Genomic DNA, 17,311 nt, shown 5'->3' with positions numbered 1-17,311 from the left:
TGGCTTTGGGAATAGACTCAGGGGACTACAGAGGCATTCGTAACCTTCTATTTTTTTAAGCTAGATGTTGGGAAACATAGTTTACTATTCTTGAACTGTTATCATATATATATATTCTTTTTATGCATAAAATATTTTATCTTTCTATCTATCTGACAGAGTCTTGCTCTGTTGCCCAGGCTAGAGTGCAGTGGTGTCATCATAGCTCACTGCAACCTCAAACTCCTGGGCTCAAGAGATCTACCCCCCTGGGCTTCCCAAAGTGCTGGGATTACAGGTGTGTGCCAACACTCCTGGCCTATGCATGAAATATTTTACAGTTTAATGTATGTGGTATGGTGTGAATGTCAGAACCTAATACCTAATTCAATAGCATTAAGAGGTGGGGCCTTTTGGGAAGAGATTAAATCACTTAGGAAATGAGGGCAGAGCCCTCATGAATGGGATTAGTGCCATTATAAAAGAGGTTGATGGGAGCTGCCTTGCCTCCTTCTGCCATGTGAGGACAAAGCAAGGATGCACCATTTATGCAGCAGAGGGCTCTCACCAGACATCACATCTGCTGGTACCTTGATCTTGGACTTCCCAGCCTCCATAACTGTGAGAAATAGATTTCTGTTGTTTATAAATTACCCAGTCTAAGGTATTTTGTGATAGCAGCCCAGTTGGACTAAGGTGGTATAAAAGTGCTTTGTAAGAGTAAAAGAAGTAATATCGCAGATTACTTCTCTAGACAAAGCAGGTTCAAGCTGGAACACAGACCCAATGAGGTTTTATTTCTACAAGAAAAGGGGACAATAAATTAAGGGGCTATTTACATGGAGGTGCCATGAGGGGAGCAGAGAGGTGTGCCTGTGTTCCCCCTGCCTCTCCTCCTGGCTCAGGCTAAGTCTGAGTCACCTGCCCAGGCTCTGGACAATGGTGACACAGCCATGGGAGCTGGTACAGCGCTGCAGGGATGGCTGGGCCTCCACCTGCCCACTGCTGGGATCAAAGGTGAAGACCCTATCGGTGCTTTCCCCACGATCATCCCGCCCGCCAAAGATGTGGACCTTCCCATCACACACAGTCACGCCACAGCTCTCCTGGGTGGACAAACAGAAAGACAATCAACTATAGGGTCCATCCAACCTGGGGTTCCCTGTGTCCCTAACTGGCTAGCCCAGATAACAAAACCTTGACCCATAGACTATGAACAGGCAATCTGGATGGCAGAGAGGCAGGAAACTAGACAGAGCTGAGTTCAAGCTCTAGCTTGACTCTTACTCAATGAAAGGCCTTAGGCAAGTCGTTTAACCTCTCTAGGCCTCAGTTTCCTCTTCTGTAAAGGGAGAATAATAGTGCCTCTTCATGTGGTTCTATCAACAGTTAATGGGGTTAAGCAGGTAAAGTATTTTACATAGTGCCTGGAATACAGTAAACATGCCAGTAACAATAACCACCACCACCACCATCTCTTAAGACTCAGAGAAGCCAGAAATCTTAGGCTCCTAGGATCACCAAAGGTTAGGATTGGCAGTTCAACCACGCCTTTATATAGTCTCTTTGGAGTTTCATGGGATGGGGACGGAAGGTTGGGGAGCCTAGGAACTGCAAGGGCCAGAGCAGCCCCTCTCTGATATCACTGAAGCAGAAGAACTTAGCAAATCTCTTCCCCACCCCTTACCCCACAATAGGCTACCAGCTGGCGGCCTTCAGGGCAGGGTCATTTAGACCAAACCCCCCACTCAAGGCTATAGCGCTTGGGACAAGGGTTCTAGGCTCTGCCTTAACATGGCCTTGTGCCAGGTCCCCCCCGCTTCTCTGAAATGCCTGGTTTTGGGGTTTTTTTTTTTAAACGCATGGTTATCACTGAGGGCAAAGCTAGAGTACTATGTAAAACCACCTAGCATGGAGTCACGCACAAGACTCACTCCCTCTGAGATCCAGACCCTTAGAAGTGGGTTCTGCTCTCCTGAATGGAACCAGTGCCAGGTGCTGTGCCCAGGAGCCTCCACTTACCACAGGGCTGGGGAGGACAGCTGCCTCCCCCCAGACATCTGTGCCAGGATCGTAGGTGAAGATTTTGCTCATGAGGCCCCCCACCACGTAGATGGTGTCCTCGAGGGAGACAGCCTCGAGACACCGCTGTGAGAAGGGTGCCGGTGACTGCAGGCTCCACCGGTCCTCCTTGGGGTCAAAGCACTGCACCTGAGGGGCGAGAGGAAAACAGTGGTGAAGAGTCACCTTCCAACTGCTCCTGTGCCCAGGCCCTGCCACCTCTCTCCCCAGGGGCACTCATTCAGCACAACACTTGCCAGTGTCCACCAGGCCTGAGGCAGCATCTGGGAGGGTAGCGGAGACCCACTGTCACAGCCCTAAAATGCTCTCAGTCTAGTTCTATGTTCTGTCCTCTGCTCCCGGACTCCGTTTGTCAAAAGCCTCATGTTTCAAGGTCCAGCTCGAATGCCACCTCATCCTTAAAGCCTTCCCTGGTGTTTCCATTCCCCAACCCTCCACCTCGCAGGAAGTCTCTCCTTTGATGGAGGAGAACTCAGTGGCCTTGTAAGATAATCCTATCAAGCTGGGAGCGGTATACGTCCCAGCAGATGGAGACACTGTGTTAGTGCTCCAGAGGGTCCTCAGAGCAGGTCCCCCACGGAGATGCGTTCCTGGCTGCATACACTGTCAACTCCCTTCCCTTTGCCTGGTGCTTTGAGGTCATGACAAGATTCCAATGACATGGCCGGCCGCGGTGGCTCATGCCTGTAATCCTAGCACTCTAGGAGGCTGAGGCAGGTGGATCGCTCGAGGTCAGGAGTTTGAGACCAGCCTGAGCAAGAGCGAGACCCTGTCTCTACTAAAAATAGAAAGAAATTTTCTGGCCAACTAAAAAATATATATAGAAAAAATTAGCCGGGCATGGTGGCGCATGCCTGTAGTCCCAGCTACTCAGGAGGCTGAGGCAGTAGGATCGCTTAAGCCCAGGAGTTTGAGGTTGCTGTGAGCTAGGCTGATGCCACGGCACTCACTCTAGCCTGGGCAACAAAGCAAGACTCTGTCTCAAAAAAAAAAAAAAAAAAGATTCCAATGACTGTCCTATAGCCCCATTCCTATAGCTGTCCCCAGGCCTCTCAAGCCCATGGGTGTTTTGATGTCCTTAATGGTTTCTAAGGGTGCACACCTGTAACCTAGCTGCCTGCTCACCCTACTCGTGGCTTCCTCAACTGTTTCCCTGGAGACCTTCCACAACAGCCTGTAAGAAGTCAGTGCTCCATGGGATGGTGCTAAATGGGGCCTCCCACCACAGGTGTGCCCCCTCGGCTCCAGAAGCATTTGCTGGAGGAATGGGGCAGGGAATAAGGAAGGGTGGGGATCCTAATTTGGGAGAGATTCAGGTCCCAGAACCACAGGTTTGTGAGGCCATGGGGGAGGGTGGGAGCAGTCATAATAAAGTTTAATTTTTATTCACAAAAAGCCTAAATGTCCAACAACAGAGAGTTAGATTAGTAGACTGGTTCATCTAGCCAGGGGAATATTACAGACATTGAAATGATGGCTGTGAAGAGTTTCTAAGTATGTGCAAAGTACTTAAATGAGAGTAAAAAGCAGAATGCAAAATTTTACTAACAGTGAGAACACAAAACTAAGAAAAGCAAAAATCAACTCAGTAGAAGCCTGGAAGGCAATGCACCAAAATATTAATAATAGTTATCCTTAGGTGGTAGGATTATGGGTGATTTTTTTACTTCTCTTTGTTTTCTAAATTTTCAATAATGAGTGCATTATTTTTGAATTGAGTAAAAACATTTTAACTCATCCCATCCCTTACTTAATTTTTAAAATCTATGAAATCCATATAGCACCAGCCCAAACATTAGAGTCCAGGTGTGCTGCTGACCCTCTGTGTGACCTTGGGGTCATTTCTCTGAACTCATTTCCTTGCCTGAAACGTGGGGGTGACTCCTCTGGGCTGTTGACAGGACTAAGTGAGAAAATGGAGGAGAGCACGAAAGCGCCCAGCTCTGCGCCTGGCACATGGTAGGCGCCGCTGGTTCCCCGCAGCCTCCAACACCCTCCCCGGTCCCCGGCCCGCACCCACCTTGTCCGTGTTGACGCCGTCCTGCCCGGCGCCCCCGATCACGTAGAGCCGACCCCCGCAGGACGCCACCGCCGCAGAGCTCACGGCCTCCGGGAGGGGCGCGGCGGCCGCCCAGGTGTTTGAGAAGGGGTCGTAGCGCTCCACGCTGCGCAGGCGTCGCAGGCCGTCGAAGCCGCCCACCGCGAACAGCTGCGGGTGAGGACAGGTGTGGGGGCGCCGGGAGTCAGGGCTGTAGGCCACTCACGGGAAACCAGCCCCACCCCCGCCCAGCTTCCGGACCAAGCCAACGGGGAGTGGGCGTGGGGGGGAGGGTGGAGAATCCCAGCGCTGCCGCCACCCGGGCGGCCTCCACCCAGTTAGGGAACCTCCCTGAGCCGGTTTCCTCTCAGCAACCGCGGATGCGACCCATCTCTAGTATGGGTATTGAATGCCGATTAGATCTGTAAAATACCTGGCACCAAGCTGATGCTTAATAATAGCCAGTAATTTATTAAGGGTTTACCACCCCACTTAATCGATTCTAAGAAGCACTTTTATTTGCATTTCTGAATTCGGGATGCAGTTTACGAAGACAATTGGCGGATTTTTTTTTGTCTTAAGTGGCAGAGTCAAGATTCAGACCCAGACTGTTTGGCCCCAGAGCCCACACTGCTGATCATTTAGCTGTTACAATAACAATAATTGCTATAATTATTAGCATTGTTATGTGACCTTTGGCAAGTCCCTTTCCTTTTCTCAGATTCTTTCTTACAAAGAGGAGGTCTTAGCCTTCTCCAACACAGATCTGTACTTTGGGTCCCAGGGCAGCAGCTGCAGTGTGTGCCTACCTGTCCCTGCACGACTGCCATCTTGTGCCTCCACCTGCCCTTGTGCAGCGAGGCTACCTTGATCCAGGTGTGCAGATGGGAGCTAAACATCCACACATCACGGCTGTTGATGTGGCCTCCTAGGGAGAAAGAAGCAGCTGTTGCCCCCAAGCCCTCTTGCTGTCCCCAGCAGCCCTAAAGAGCTAGAAACTATGGCCCCATGTCCAAAGGAAGGGTTAAGAACCAACACCAGGAAGGACTTCCCCTGGGCTGGTGTAAGGCTCTGAGCCTGTGACCCAGACAATGTGCTTTGAACCAGTGGTGAGAAGGTCTGAGTTAGGACTCTTGAGGGGAGAGGACTGATAGATTCAGGAAGAAGCAGCTGACCTTCACTAGGTGCCTTGTGACGGTGTGCCAAGCTCTGTGAGCAGGGAAGCAAAGAGGGAGGGCATTCTACTAAGGGTAAGAACACAAACAGCACCCAAGACAAGCATCAGGAATGTGCTGGGGGTCACGGGAAAGCAGAGCCACCTGCACTGGGAGGGGGGAGAGGTAGAGGGTGACCCAATGATCTTCCCTTACTTCTGCCTTCACCTTCATGATTTCATTTCTGATCTCATCCCTCCATAAGGTGTTGGGATTCTTACACCCAGGTTACATACAGGAAACTCAGATGAGGCTTAGAGACCAGCAACGACACGTTGAAGACCACATCGGCTTTCATCAGAGCAATGACCAGGACCAGAGCTTCTGGGGCCCCAGCCCAGCATTGGTGCTGTTGAAGGACACAACATGCCCTATGGGGCCAGGCACTGGGGATGCAGGCTGTGGACTCTCCTTCCCCGTGCCTGGCCACAACTGCGATCCTGACCAGGTATCCACCTCTCAGGAGCAGCTTCCCCAGGGACAACCCTGACTGCACTGCTCAGCCTGAGCCTGTGACCAGAGCCACATCTGCTTGGTAGCGCCCCTACCTGTGTATTCTCAGTGGCACCCAGCAGAGTCCCCACATGTTGCTCAGGGGCCATCAGTGGCCTTGGAAAAATTGTCCAGTGGTACTATGTGGTCTGGATGGTCTCTGAGGCCTCCCTGGCTTATTCTGCTGCTCCTTACTTTTCGTGGGCACCCATAGCTCACTACAGCATCAAGTACAGTCTACTTAGGCCCAGAGTCAAAGCCTCGCTAATCTGACTCCTGCCTCTCCAAGATATACTCAACCTGTGCTTCAGAGCCCAGGGTCCCTTTCTACATGTCCTTGCCCTCATGCCTTTGGCTATACTGTTCCCTCTGACTTTCAAGGTCCAGCTGAAATACCACCCCTTCCATGAAGGTGGGCCAGATTCCCTGAGTGGAATTTCAGATCACTGGGGGACTCTGAGAACTCTGATCACATTCTGCCTGGTGGTAATGTGAAGTCTGTGCCCCTCTACAGGGCACTGCGTGGGAGCAAAGACTGTGCTTTATTCTTCTCTGAATCTTTAGGACCTGAATCTCAGGCAGGGCACAGTTCGTTGGTATCAAACAGACCTGTGTTCCTTCTAGCTCTACCATTGTTGAGACTATGGGGAAATTCCGAGCCTCTAAGCCTGTTTTCTTATCTGTAAAATGGCGTTATAGGGGGTAAAATAAATGTAAGCTCCTTAGCATAATGTACAGCACACAGCAAGCTAGATAAAGAGAAGTGGTTATTATTAATACTAATATGCATCGAAGAGGACCTTGCTGAATAAAGTGCGAAGTCCCACACCAGTGATCGGCTCTGCTGGCATACCACTTCAGCCAGTAACAGTAGAGTACCAGAAAACGTCCCGCCCCCATCTCCCGATTGGAGGGAAAAACAAAGAGGGCGGTACGTGGGAGGTGATGCGCCAATCCCGTGGGAGCTCCTGCGGCGGCCCCGCCCTCACCGGAGACGTAGACATCGTTGCGGAGAGCACAGGCGGCGAACTCCGAGCGCGTGTAGCCGGGCAGGCTGGGCAATGGGATCCAGCGCTGGCTCTCTGGGTGGTAGGCATCGGCGAAGGGCAGCTTCAGGAGACCCTTGCGGTCGCAACCGCCGATGACCACGATCACTTCAGCTAGGTCCATGAATCTGGTGTGGGGATAGGCCCGATGTCTGCTCACTCGCATTCAAGTTCGGCCCTCCCTCTCCCCTGTCGCTGATCCCACAGTGCGATCCTGCTGCCCTTCCATGCTCTTCTGCCCCTCCCCCCGGACACTGCCACTTCCAGCCTTCCCTGTGGCTACTGATAGGAAGAATGCCACTAATTCCATCCCATTCTACTGACCTCTAAATTACAGGAAAAAAAAATCTTTACCGAGCCCTTGTCCTTGCCTAGAAAAATCGCCTCGTTTAATCCTATGACAGTTTTATTAGGTAGGGATTTATTATCCCTTTCACAGAGGAGGAAACTGAGGCTTACGGACTATGGCTTGCCCAAGGTCATGCAGCCAATAAGTGACAGAGCTGGAATTCAAGCCCACGTTTGTCTAACGCTAACTCATCCTCTTCAACACCCTTTGCTGGCCTACATCCCCAACTGCTAATTTTGCTGCCTCCTTCCTCCTATGACTATCTCTTAAAGCCAGCCCCCGATCACGAACTCTATTGAACCAGAGTACTCACCCTTTCAGCAAAGCAGTCTTTCCTCCCACTGACTCCTCACTGACCCCATGAGAATTTCCAAACCCTTTCTTTAGCCACTGGTTTTCTAATTCCTTTGACACTGAGCATTTTTTGTCCCAGGCTCTGTGCTTAGTGTTAAAGATATAATGGTCAGTGTCATCCCTGTCTTCTGTCCCTGGGGTGGGAGTGACAGACCATCTTGGACCAACCTACCCATAGTCTCCTAGTCTGACATTCCAGGGGTGGGAATAGGTCTCATGTTTTCCCCATTCCCCTGCCTCTTTGTGTCCCTCACTAGTCTGTGAACTCCCAGAGGGCAAAGGGTGTTTCCAAATTAGCCCCATGTCCCGGGCACTCAGTGCAGGACCTGCGCAGAGTAAGCACTCGGATTTATGGGTGCATGGGCGAGAGAAAGAATGTGCGCCAGGTGTGGGATCCCTACATCTTCCCCATTTGCCTGTTAACTCCTCGAGGGCAGAACGTCCAGCTCTAAGCCTATAAGATGTTGAACGAATGACAATTTCATCAAGAGGCATGACCAAGATAGTGAAAGGACGATGCAGAAATGAGTGAGTGGTTGAAGAACGTAACAGGGGGTGGGTGGCTAGGGGGCGGCGGCCGTACCTCCGCGGCCGGGCCCGCAGCGCGCCAGCCTCGCGGCCCAGGATGAAGCAGGTGCGGGCCTCAAGCAGCAGCGGGCGGCACTCTCCGCAGGCCTGCAGCAGCTCGTCGGCCTCCACCTTCTCCAGGAAGTAGGCGGGCGCCAGCAGCGGCAGGCGCACGTGCTCCAGCAGGCGCCGCAGCTGCCCGCGGCGGGCCGGCGCGTCGTGGCGCACCCAGCGCATGGCCGCCTCGAACACCGCTTCCTCGCGCGCCACGCCCAGCGCGGGGTCGGCCAGCAGCGCCGCCACCTCGTCGGGCGCCAGCTCCAGGAAGTCGGCGTGGCGCGCCACCTCGACGAAGGCCTGGCGCAGGACGCGGCCGCAGCGCTCGGCCAGCGAGGTGAGCGAGAAGGCGGCCGCCACGCGGCGCAGCGCCAGGCTGTTGGCGGCGCGCAAGCGGCCCTCGAGGAAGCGCACGCAGGCCTCGCGCAGGCCCGCCACGCCCAGCCGCTCGGCCAGCGCCAGCACGGCGGCCGCCTCGTCCTCGGCGCGCAGCCGCACGCCCGCGCCGTACACGTAGTCGAGCACCACGGCCAGCGCCGCCGCCGCCCCGGCCGGGCCCGCGCCCGGCGCGTCGGGCGCCACCGGCGCCACGGGCACCACGGCCAGGCCGCGCTCGGGCCGCCCGGCCGCGAACAGGCTGCGGAAGTAGGCGCTGCCCGCGCTGAGCGCCGCGCGGTGGCACGGGAAGTCGCGGCCGCCTGCGCGCAGCACCACGTCGGTGAGGGTGCCGCTCCGCCGGTACGCGTTGAGGGTCTGCAGGACGCGCTGCGCGTGGCAGGACCCCGTGCACTGCGCTTCGCAGCCCGGCTCCGACTCCTCCGGCCCGGGGCCCTCCCGCATCCTGCTGGGTAGAGAACACAAACAGCGTGGGGGAATCCACCTGGCTGGGGCCGGGTCCAGGGAGCGACCTCATCCTTTTATTCCTTCCTTAGATCACTAGTTTACTGACGCGTGTGTGCTTCCGGTCATTCAACTACTCTTCCTTCCATGCACGCACCCAGATTCCTCAAGGCTACGGAGGTCTAGCCCCTGCCCCCCGAAAGGGCCAGCCCCTGCCTCATCGGCACCACGTTCTCCCTCGCTTTTCCATTCAGACCTACTGCCCTTTCTGTTCTTCAAACCCGCTAAGCTTGTTCCTGTCAATATCTGCAGGAGACAGATGGCACGCTCTCAAATACGGTAATTTGAGGAGAGTCCGATAAAGGAACGATTTATAAACGGAGGCGGTGTTTAGGGACTCCAGCAGGGATAGAGCAGTGCCCCGTGGCTACCAACAGCAGGAAGCCTTTACCGCCCCAAGGTCTGAGGGGGAGGGCAGGGAGGTTACTGGAACCTGGACAGAGTATCTGTGTAGGGAGGGTCCCACGACGGGAGCTGTAGCCCTTGATCAAGGGATTCAGGCTACTCCACGGAAACCCAGTGTGTGTGTGTAGCCGGGTGAGACGTTATAATAACTCTACTTCCCTCTCCTCAGCCCATCCTGTGTCCTGTGAATCTCATCTCAGGTAGGTGCTTCCCAATGACCAATTAGAATGACCTGATCATTCTAATATCTGCTCCTCCCTCCACAGCACAGCATCACACCATAGTAGGTGCTCAATTAACACCTGTTCAAAGTTGAGTGAATGTATTAAGCAAGTATTTATTAAGAGCCTTTTCTGTGCTAGGCAGTAAGCAAGACAACACAGTCCCTGCCTTCCCAGAGCTCACAGCTTGGCAGGGGCCCCTGGGAAGTACAGGATATTAGGGGAACTCATAAAAGGGGCACTAAACCCAGTTGGAGGGAGGTCGGGAAGGGTATCCTGACGGGGGACCTTCAAACTGAGGATGGTTGAGTTCTCTTAGTGTTCTCAAGGAGGCACCTGGGGAAGTGGAAGGAACTCTGCTGACGAATGGAGGTTCTAATCCTGTCTCTACAACAGGCTTACTGTGTGGCCTGGGCAAGTCACTTGTCTCACCCTGCCCCCCCCTCCCAGGTATCTCATGTGGAATGGGATCATAATTCCTACCTCACAGGGTGGTTATGACTTTGTGACTATTAAATGGAACATATGCAAAGTGCTAGGTACATAGTACAAACTCAATAAATGTTATCTTACATTGTTCTTTTTTTTTTTTTAATTTATTGAGACAGAGTCTCACTCTGTCACCCGGGCTACAGTGCCATGGCCTCAGCCTAGCTCACAGCAACTTCAAACTCCTGGGCTCAAGCGATCCTCCTGCCTCAGCCTCCCGAGTAGCTGGGACTACAGATGTGTGCCACCATGCCCAGATAATTTTTCTATTCTTAGTATAGACAGGGTCATGCTCTTGCTCTTGCTCAGGCTGGTCTCGTACTCCTGAGCTCAAGCGATCCTCCTGCCTTGGCCTCCCAGAGTGCCGGGATTATAGGTGTGAGCCACTGTGCCTGGCCACCTTACATTGTTCTTATTCAAGAGGAAGGGAGTACGCTATGTGTGCTAGTTGCTTTTATGTACATAATTTAATGTGACCCTCAAAACCCTGAGAAGTTTCTTTAGAGCAGCCTTCCCGCTTTATTTAATTTAGTCACAAGGAAACAAGCACACAGAGGAAGTCTGCCCTTCAGAGAAGGATCAAAGGAGGAGTGAAGGCACTCTACAGATGGAAGGACCATACCATGCTGGTTATGATCTGGCCATCGTGAAGATAACAGCCTCTGCATACCTCCAGGGACAGGGCACTTGCTCCTGTATGTGGCAGCTTACTCTAGGGGAGCTCAGATCCACCCTCTGCCCATTGCCTCTCCCTCCATTCTCCTGGTCCCAGCTGCTCCACCACCTCCAGACGTCAGAACCTGCCCAGTGTCAGCCTGGCTTTCTCTGCTCATGCCCTGGTAATCCCAGGCAATGAGTCTCTGCCTCAGCATCACAAGAAATGAGCTCCCTGGTGGACAAGGAAGGTCGATACTTTTGGCCAAGTAGCGGGGCTGGGCCCTGAACCCTGCTGACTCCAGGGTCTGCCACCCTTGCCAGGGTGGGGGCGTGTCCCGAGGAGCAGCCAGGACCAGCAGAGGGAGGTGAGACAGGTCATCAGAGCATGCTACCCCCAGTCTGTCCTCCGCTGGCCCAGAAAGCAGCCACACTCCGAGCTGAGGCCCAAGGGGGCAGGTCTCATCAGCAGAGGAAGGGATTTCTCCCTGCAAGCGTGCGCACGGCACAAGGGGCTGCCGGGGGAAGGAGGCAGTTCCCTCCTGGGGAGCGCACCGGTACTTTTCATTCTTTCTGCTGCTTCTACCGTGCTGGTGCTGTGGACACACAGGGGTGTCAGACCCAGTTCCACCCTGAGGATTCCCAGTCCGGGGCCAAAGGACACCCAGTTGGAAGATGAAAGGTGGGGAATCCCAGGTAGGGCTCCCTGGGCATCCTCCCATCTCGAACGCACACGGAGGGACCCAGCCTGTAGAAGTGGACTGGAACATGCCCCCATCCCTGTGTCTTTTTCACACCCACCTCCACTCACACAAACACAGGCTTGGTCTTGCCACCACACGGCCCTGCAGCCCTGCGTCCCAAGCCCTGCCCCACGTACCTGGCGCTTACCTGGCCACGCCCTCTCCCGGGGGCTCCGCAGCCGCCTCTCTCACGGGGACCACTTCGGTCTGTGCCTGCTGCCCGCACCCCTGGCAGCCCGGGCTCCAATGTCCCTGCCGCTCTGCCCAGACTCCTGCTCAGGCTCAGCTGTGGGAGGACAAAGGGGCTGGACGCCAGGGGGGAGGGGAAGGGAGAAGCGAGGAGGAGGGGGACACTGGGCTTTTGTTCCGCCCTTGGACTAGCCCTGGGAGGGAGGGAAGGCAGGAGGGGGCGGGAGTAAGCGTGAGATTGACTGTGTATGCAACTAAGTAAGGGATCTGGTGTGCCAGGGATTGGGGGTGACCTGGCGCTGGCTGTGTCTGTGAATGACTACGGATTTGAAGGTGTATTTGGGGGGGGGACATGTAATCGTGTGCTTGTGAGCGTGTAGGTGTTCCGGGTCCCTACGTGTGAGTGTGGGAGTGCATGGAACGAAGTGACGGTGTAGCATTGCGGTGGGTGTGCACATGTGGGTGTGTGTGACCGTGTAGCTGTAGATGTGATTAAGTGTGTGACTGCCACAGTTACAGATTTGGTTTCTCTCCCTCAGCCTGGCATGATTCTGTGCTGTGTCTGTGTTCCCGCTTGACAGCAGACATGTCACTGTGGGACTTCCATGACCCTGTCTCTGTCTCTGTGTGATGGCTCATTTCTCTGTGTGTCAGGGATCTGGGTCTCTGTGGACCCTGTCACAGGGGTGTGTGTATCCATGAACCATGTGTGTATACACAGCATGTGGTCCGTGTGTGATACAGTATGAGCTGAGGTGGTGTGTGTCCCTTGGAGGGGCACCGTGGTTCTGAGTTTCACTCACTCCCTTGTGAGGCGGGAGCTGTCTCTGCCCCAGGAAGGGAAGAGCTCGCCAGAGGCTCAATACTGGGGGAAGGGGGAGAATCCCTCAGCTCCCGGAGGGGCAGTCCTCAAGGTCAATGTGGGTGGCCCAGTGTAGGTTCTAACATTTGGAGGGGGCTCTTCTTTTCCTCCAAGAAGGTGCCAGAATCTCAGACCCCAAAAATTCTATCCAGAAGACCTCTGCTTGGAGAAGATACACATCCCTTGGCCCCCAGGAAGCAATGGAGTTAATTCAGTGCAGGCTGGAGCTGGGATTCAGCCTCTTCCTTTTCCCCTAGGACACACCTAGGGCCATGCAGACTCTTAGGACAAAGGTCAGAGTTCTAGGCCTGCCCTGGCTCCACCACTGACCCCTTCCCACAGAGGGTAGAGGGCAGATCCCCAAGGACTGAAAGACAGGAAGGGACACTTGTGGTCCCAGGGCTATACTGTGTTGGGCCCACCTCAGGCAGGTCCAAAGTCTGGAGAAGTCAAAGCCAAACTCCTGCCACGGGGAAGAGGCATCTCTGGGCTGGCGGCTTATCCCTCCGTAGGCCAGGGGGCTCAGACGCCTCCATGTAGCCATGAGGAGACCTGCCAGTCCCACTCGCCAGCCCTGCAGACCCAGGAGCCCTTCCCGGCTGCTGTGCCATTCCTAGCTGGGACGGGAGGCACGCTGGTGCGCTGGAGCCAGCGTCTGGGCGGGATTCAGGCTTTGCCTGTACTAAGCCATGTGGCCTTGGACGGCCACTTTTACCTCCCGAAGACAGTCTTCCCATCCACAATATGACACTGGTTCCCAGCCACAGGGCTGTTCAGGAACCCCGGGTATCATGGCTGGTGCAGGGTAGGGGCCCGTCATCCTGCCACTGTCCCATTAATTTCTGCGAATGATTCCTCCTCAAATCATGAGGCCAGAACTGAGTCCAAAACCCAGCATGCTCTGTCCCCACCATCCTGCTGACAATTCAGAGAGATGACACACATCAAGATGGCAGCTTTAATTATCGTGGCCAAGACCCTTGGGCTCCCTCCACTGCAGCCCACTTAGCCACACACCTGCCCTTGACCATGCCCAGGTGGCTCCGGCCCTGTGGCCACAGATGTGGGAACCTGAGGTTGCAGCAGTCTGGGGATCTCCTGGGCCACAGGGGCGCTTCTGCCCCAGAGGCCTGTTGGACACTTGGGCGTGAGATCGAGCAGCTTTCAGTCATCTCCAGCTGCTCCTAGGGGACATGGCTCGGCCCTCTCCTGGGGCAGGGGCCAGTGGTGGTGGGAGGCTGATCGGGAAGAGGGCATGTCCCCACCACTGCCGCTGGCTTTCCTCCCGGGCCGGACCTCCTTGTGCTTTGAGGCTGAAGGGAAGAGCAGAGCTGCTTCAGGTAGAGGTCCGGCCCAGGCTCTCGGGGCAGGATAACAACGGAGAAGTCAGTCACCTCATGGAGTGGGCACAGGTGAGCATCCACCACCTCCATTGCCACCGGGGGCATGGCATGGCCCAGGGACCCATCAAAGCTTTCAGGTCAGGAAGCTAGGGAGGGCCTCCCGAGGGGAACCAGGCCCCACACTTCCCAGGAGCCCTAGGCCTGCAGGGGCGTCTGAGAGGCAGGAGTCCTGGCCCAGCTGGGCCTCAGGGGAGAAGGCAGCTCCCTCCAGGAGAGGCTGTGGCTGACATGGGGCTCGAGCCCACGAGGAGGCCGGGGAGCCAGCTCCCACAGCGCTCCGAGTCCAGACGTGCTTCTGCCAGCTCTCCCGGGTTCCCCGGTTTCTACGTTAGGTACAGGGTAGGACAGACAGGTCTTCAGCTAACGCCCACTCCGGTCTGTGAGAGTCTTGGCGCGGCTGCCACCCCCTCGGGGGCCCACGGGGGTGGTGTTGCTGTTGGCATATGTGTCATAACTGTTGTCTGAACATACGGAGAGCTCATCGGAGACCTCCACGCCATCGCTGATCTCTGTTGGGCCAGAGGGAGACAGAATATGAGTTGAGGGGGGTGGGGGCATGAGGATGGCTGGCAGATGGGGTGGGAAGGGTGGCCTGTGACAACCCAGCCAGTCACTTGGAAGCTGATGGTACCACTGGGGTCAGGTTGGCTGGCATTGAGCCTGGCACTCAGGCCGCTTGGTCTCTGCTGAACCCTCTGGCCTCACCCGGTCTGCTGTTCCCTGGAATTGCACCGCCCAGCCACAGAGAACCCGCTCGAGTGTGGCACCATGTCTTTACTCTCAGGGCCTTTGCACACATACGGCCCCTCTCTTGGGAGTGACTTCCCCATCAATACCTTCTATTCCTGATATCTAGCTCAAGTCTTCTCATCTCTGTTATTTCAGCCCCCTGGAAGCCTCTAGAGTGCCCCCAGCTGGGCTGGGGTCTGGGCACTATCTCCCTGGTGCCTGGCAGAGCGCCAGGCATTGAGCAGAGGCTCAGGAAAGGTCTGCGGCGGGGAGCTCAGCCCTGGGGAGTGGAAGCTCACTCTCCGTGCCCAGAAACCTGCTCCCTCGCCACCTCTGAGCACACCTGCCCCTGCCTGGAATGCCCTTCCTTCCCTCGCTCACCCAGCCCCCACCTTGAACTTGGGACCCAGGCCCCTCCTGCCCATCCCCCACATCTCAATATGTCAGTTGCCCAACCCTTCCTCACTGCCCCAGGCAGCTCTGGCCACGCTCCCTGCTCAGCACCCCATCTGTGAGAACTCTGCTTCCCACGTCTTTGTTACATCGCTCCTCCTCCGTCAGACTGGGAGTGTCCGTGGGGACCCTCCATGAGCAGGGCCGAGGTCAGTATTTGTGGCATCTGTGTAGGAACCAGGCAAAGGGGGATGGGCCTTTGAAACGGCCTCCTTCCCTGCCCCAGCCCTGCACCTCAGCCTTGCCCACGGCACTGACACCGAGCCACAGGCTGTGTGGAGGCGTGTGTGCCTTCGTGTGTAGGTGGGTGCAAACCCAGGCGGGTTTGTGTATGTCTGTGCCCGTGTCGCTCCCTGTGCATGCTTCATGTGAGCGTGTGTGCGTGCACGTCTGTGTGCACACGTGGGGTGTGAAGAACTGACACCAGTGCCGGCGTCAACCCGTGTGCGGGGCTGTGCACCTGAGAAGATGAGCTTCTCCTTCATGATGCTGACGTCCCGGCTGGTCCGGCGCACCGCGGCGCTCAGCATGATCTGCTCAGGGTTGTAGCTCCGTATGCCACCCAGGCGCCACCTGCAGAGATGGCCCCATGGACATCAGGTCCCTTCCCATCCATTCCCTGGAACAGGGATCCTGCGCACTTCCAGAGCCTCTCTGGATGTGGCCTGAGAGACCAGCAGGACTCTTGTCCCACTGTACAAATGGGGAAACTGAGGCCCAGAGAGGATTGGAGCTGGGGCTTGAATCAGAGCCTACTGACTCTCAACCGGGGCTCTCTTGCCTCCCTCTGACCTCCAGAACCCTACATCAGCGGCCCTGGCCCAGGATCGGGGCTGGCTAGTTGTCTCAGGTGCCCCGGTTATGCACCTGGCTCTTTTTGGATGGGACAAATTTGGGGGCAGGAGAAGCTTAGCAAGAATGACTCTGATGACCTGCCCTGGTGCACATGCCAACCTCGAGGAGTCCCAGCTGATATCTCTTATAGCTCCGCCATCATGACCAGGCTGAGCAAAGCCAGAGGGGAGAGCCCGGGGAGGCAGGGAAGGAAAGCGGGGAGGAGGGTGGTGGGGGCTTTGCCCAGAGCTGGTCTTCACAGGTTCCTGAGGCAAGGGGCTTAGAGTGGCTTGGGGTGGGGCTGTCCACTTCTCCATCTCATCACCCCTAATGGGGAGGGACAGGCCAGAGCACGGATGCCTCTGGTGGCTGAGACAAGTACCAGGCTGGGAGGTGGGACGTGCACAGGGCATGCAGGGGCCACGCACCGAGTGGGGAGGACTCAGGTTCCCATACCCAGCCCGGGTACTGTTTTTGCTGCTGTTGTTCCTCTGAACTAGCCCTACAGCCCTGGCCCCTGAACTTAGACTTTTCCTGGGGTCTAGGCAGAAGGGTTCACTGGACCCCACCCCTGTCCCCACCAAGAAGAGTGGGTGGTCAGCTTCGAAAGGAGAACCCAACGCCCTGGGGACTGAATCCTGCTTGGGTGGATGGAGGCAGCCAAGGCTCAATTGCAAGTTTCTAGATGGGGTCAGCGCAGCAGAAATGGACAGACAGGAGGACAGGCAGACAGGTGGATGAACAGAGCAGACAGACAAGGGGAAAGCAGGAGGTGGGGGACGGCACCCACGCCGTGGCGGGGTGGCTGCCCTGTGAACCCCGAGGGCGGTGACTGCATCTACTCCCCACTGTGCCCCAGCACCAACATCAGTGCCCGCCACTCACGGGGGTGCAGCAGCCACTTGCTGAGGGAATGAATGGAGTGAGGCCCACAGGGAAATGACAGTCTCCCCCTCATGTCCCCCATGGTCTGTCCTCCACTGTGCCTCTCCTGATCCCTAGGAGACAATGGCACTGCCCTGTATCTGAGCAGGGTGGGCACATCTGTGCCAGCTGCTGGAATCACCACAGGGCGGCCTGCCCAGCACACTGGCAGCTCCGTGTGACAAGGCCTGACTCCTTGCGACAGGCCCAGCACCAGCCGGCACGTGTGGGTGTCTGGACTGAATGAAGGAGGAAGGAGTGACCGGGTGAACGTCCCACAGCCAGGGAACCCAGTTTCTCCTCCTAGAGGCTCATCAGTGAAGCTGC

At 55.9% G+C, this 17,311-nt stretch overlaps 2 protein-coding genes across 7 annotated transcripts in view; both read right to left on the bottom strand.

Annotated features, from left to right (window-relative positions):
- Positions 1 to 720: 720 nt before the first annotated feature.
- Positions 721 to 11,888, bottom strand: KLHL35 (kelch like family member 35). Its single transcript, XM_045555450.1, has 7 exons — positions 11,739 to 11,888; positions 8,138 to 9,019; positions 6,795 to 6,979; positions 4,909 to 5,027; positions 4,082 to 4,270; positions 2,002 to 2,190; positions 721 to 1,085 (listed from the first exon to the last, which is right to left on the bottom strand). Exons 2-7 carry the CDS (start codon positions 9,016 to 9,018, stop codon positions 897 to 899), a joined length of 1,752 nt encoding a protein of 583 aa, XP_045411406.1. The 5' UTR covers position 9,019; positions 11,739 to 11,888; the 3' UTR covers positions 721 to 896.
- A 1,697-nt stretch (positions 11,889 to 13,585) lies between these two features.
- GDPD5 (glycerophosphodiester phosphodiesterase domain containing 5) overlaps positions 13,586 to 17,311 on the bottom strand; it is an 82,733-nt gene continuing 79,007 nt past the window's right edge. For 5 of the 6 annotated variants that reach the window (XM_045555443.1, XM_045555447.1, XM_045555445.1 and 2 more), the window contains 2 exons: positions 15,687 to 15,799; positions 13,586 to 14,553 (listed from right to left, as the gene is read on the bottom strand). In XM_045555443.1, the coding sequence (XP_045411399.1) occupies positions 14,405 to 14,553; positions 15,687 to 15,799 (262 nt within the window). In that variant the 3' untranslated portion in view covers positions 13,586 to 14,404. The remainder of the gene's footprint in view (positions 14,554 to 15,686; positions 15,800 to 17,311) is intronic. The other variant, XM_045555449.1, reaches the window with a different exon arrangement.

The sequence above is a fragment of the Lemur catta genome, chromosome 7, assembly GCF_020740605.2.
Source record: "Lemur catta isolate mLemCat1 chromosome 7, mLemCat1.pri, whole genome shotgun sequence".
Taxonomy (NCBI): Eukaryota; Metazoa; Chordata; class Mammalia; order Primates; family Lemuridae; genus Lemur; species Lemur catta.
The sequence above is the reverse complement of the archived record's forward strand: the minus strand, read 5'-3'. Positions and strand labels throughout refer to the sequence as shown.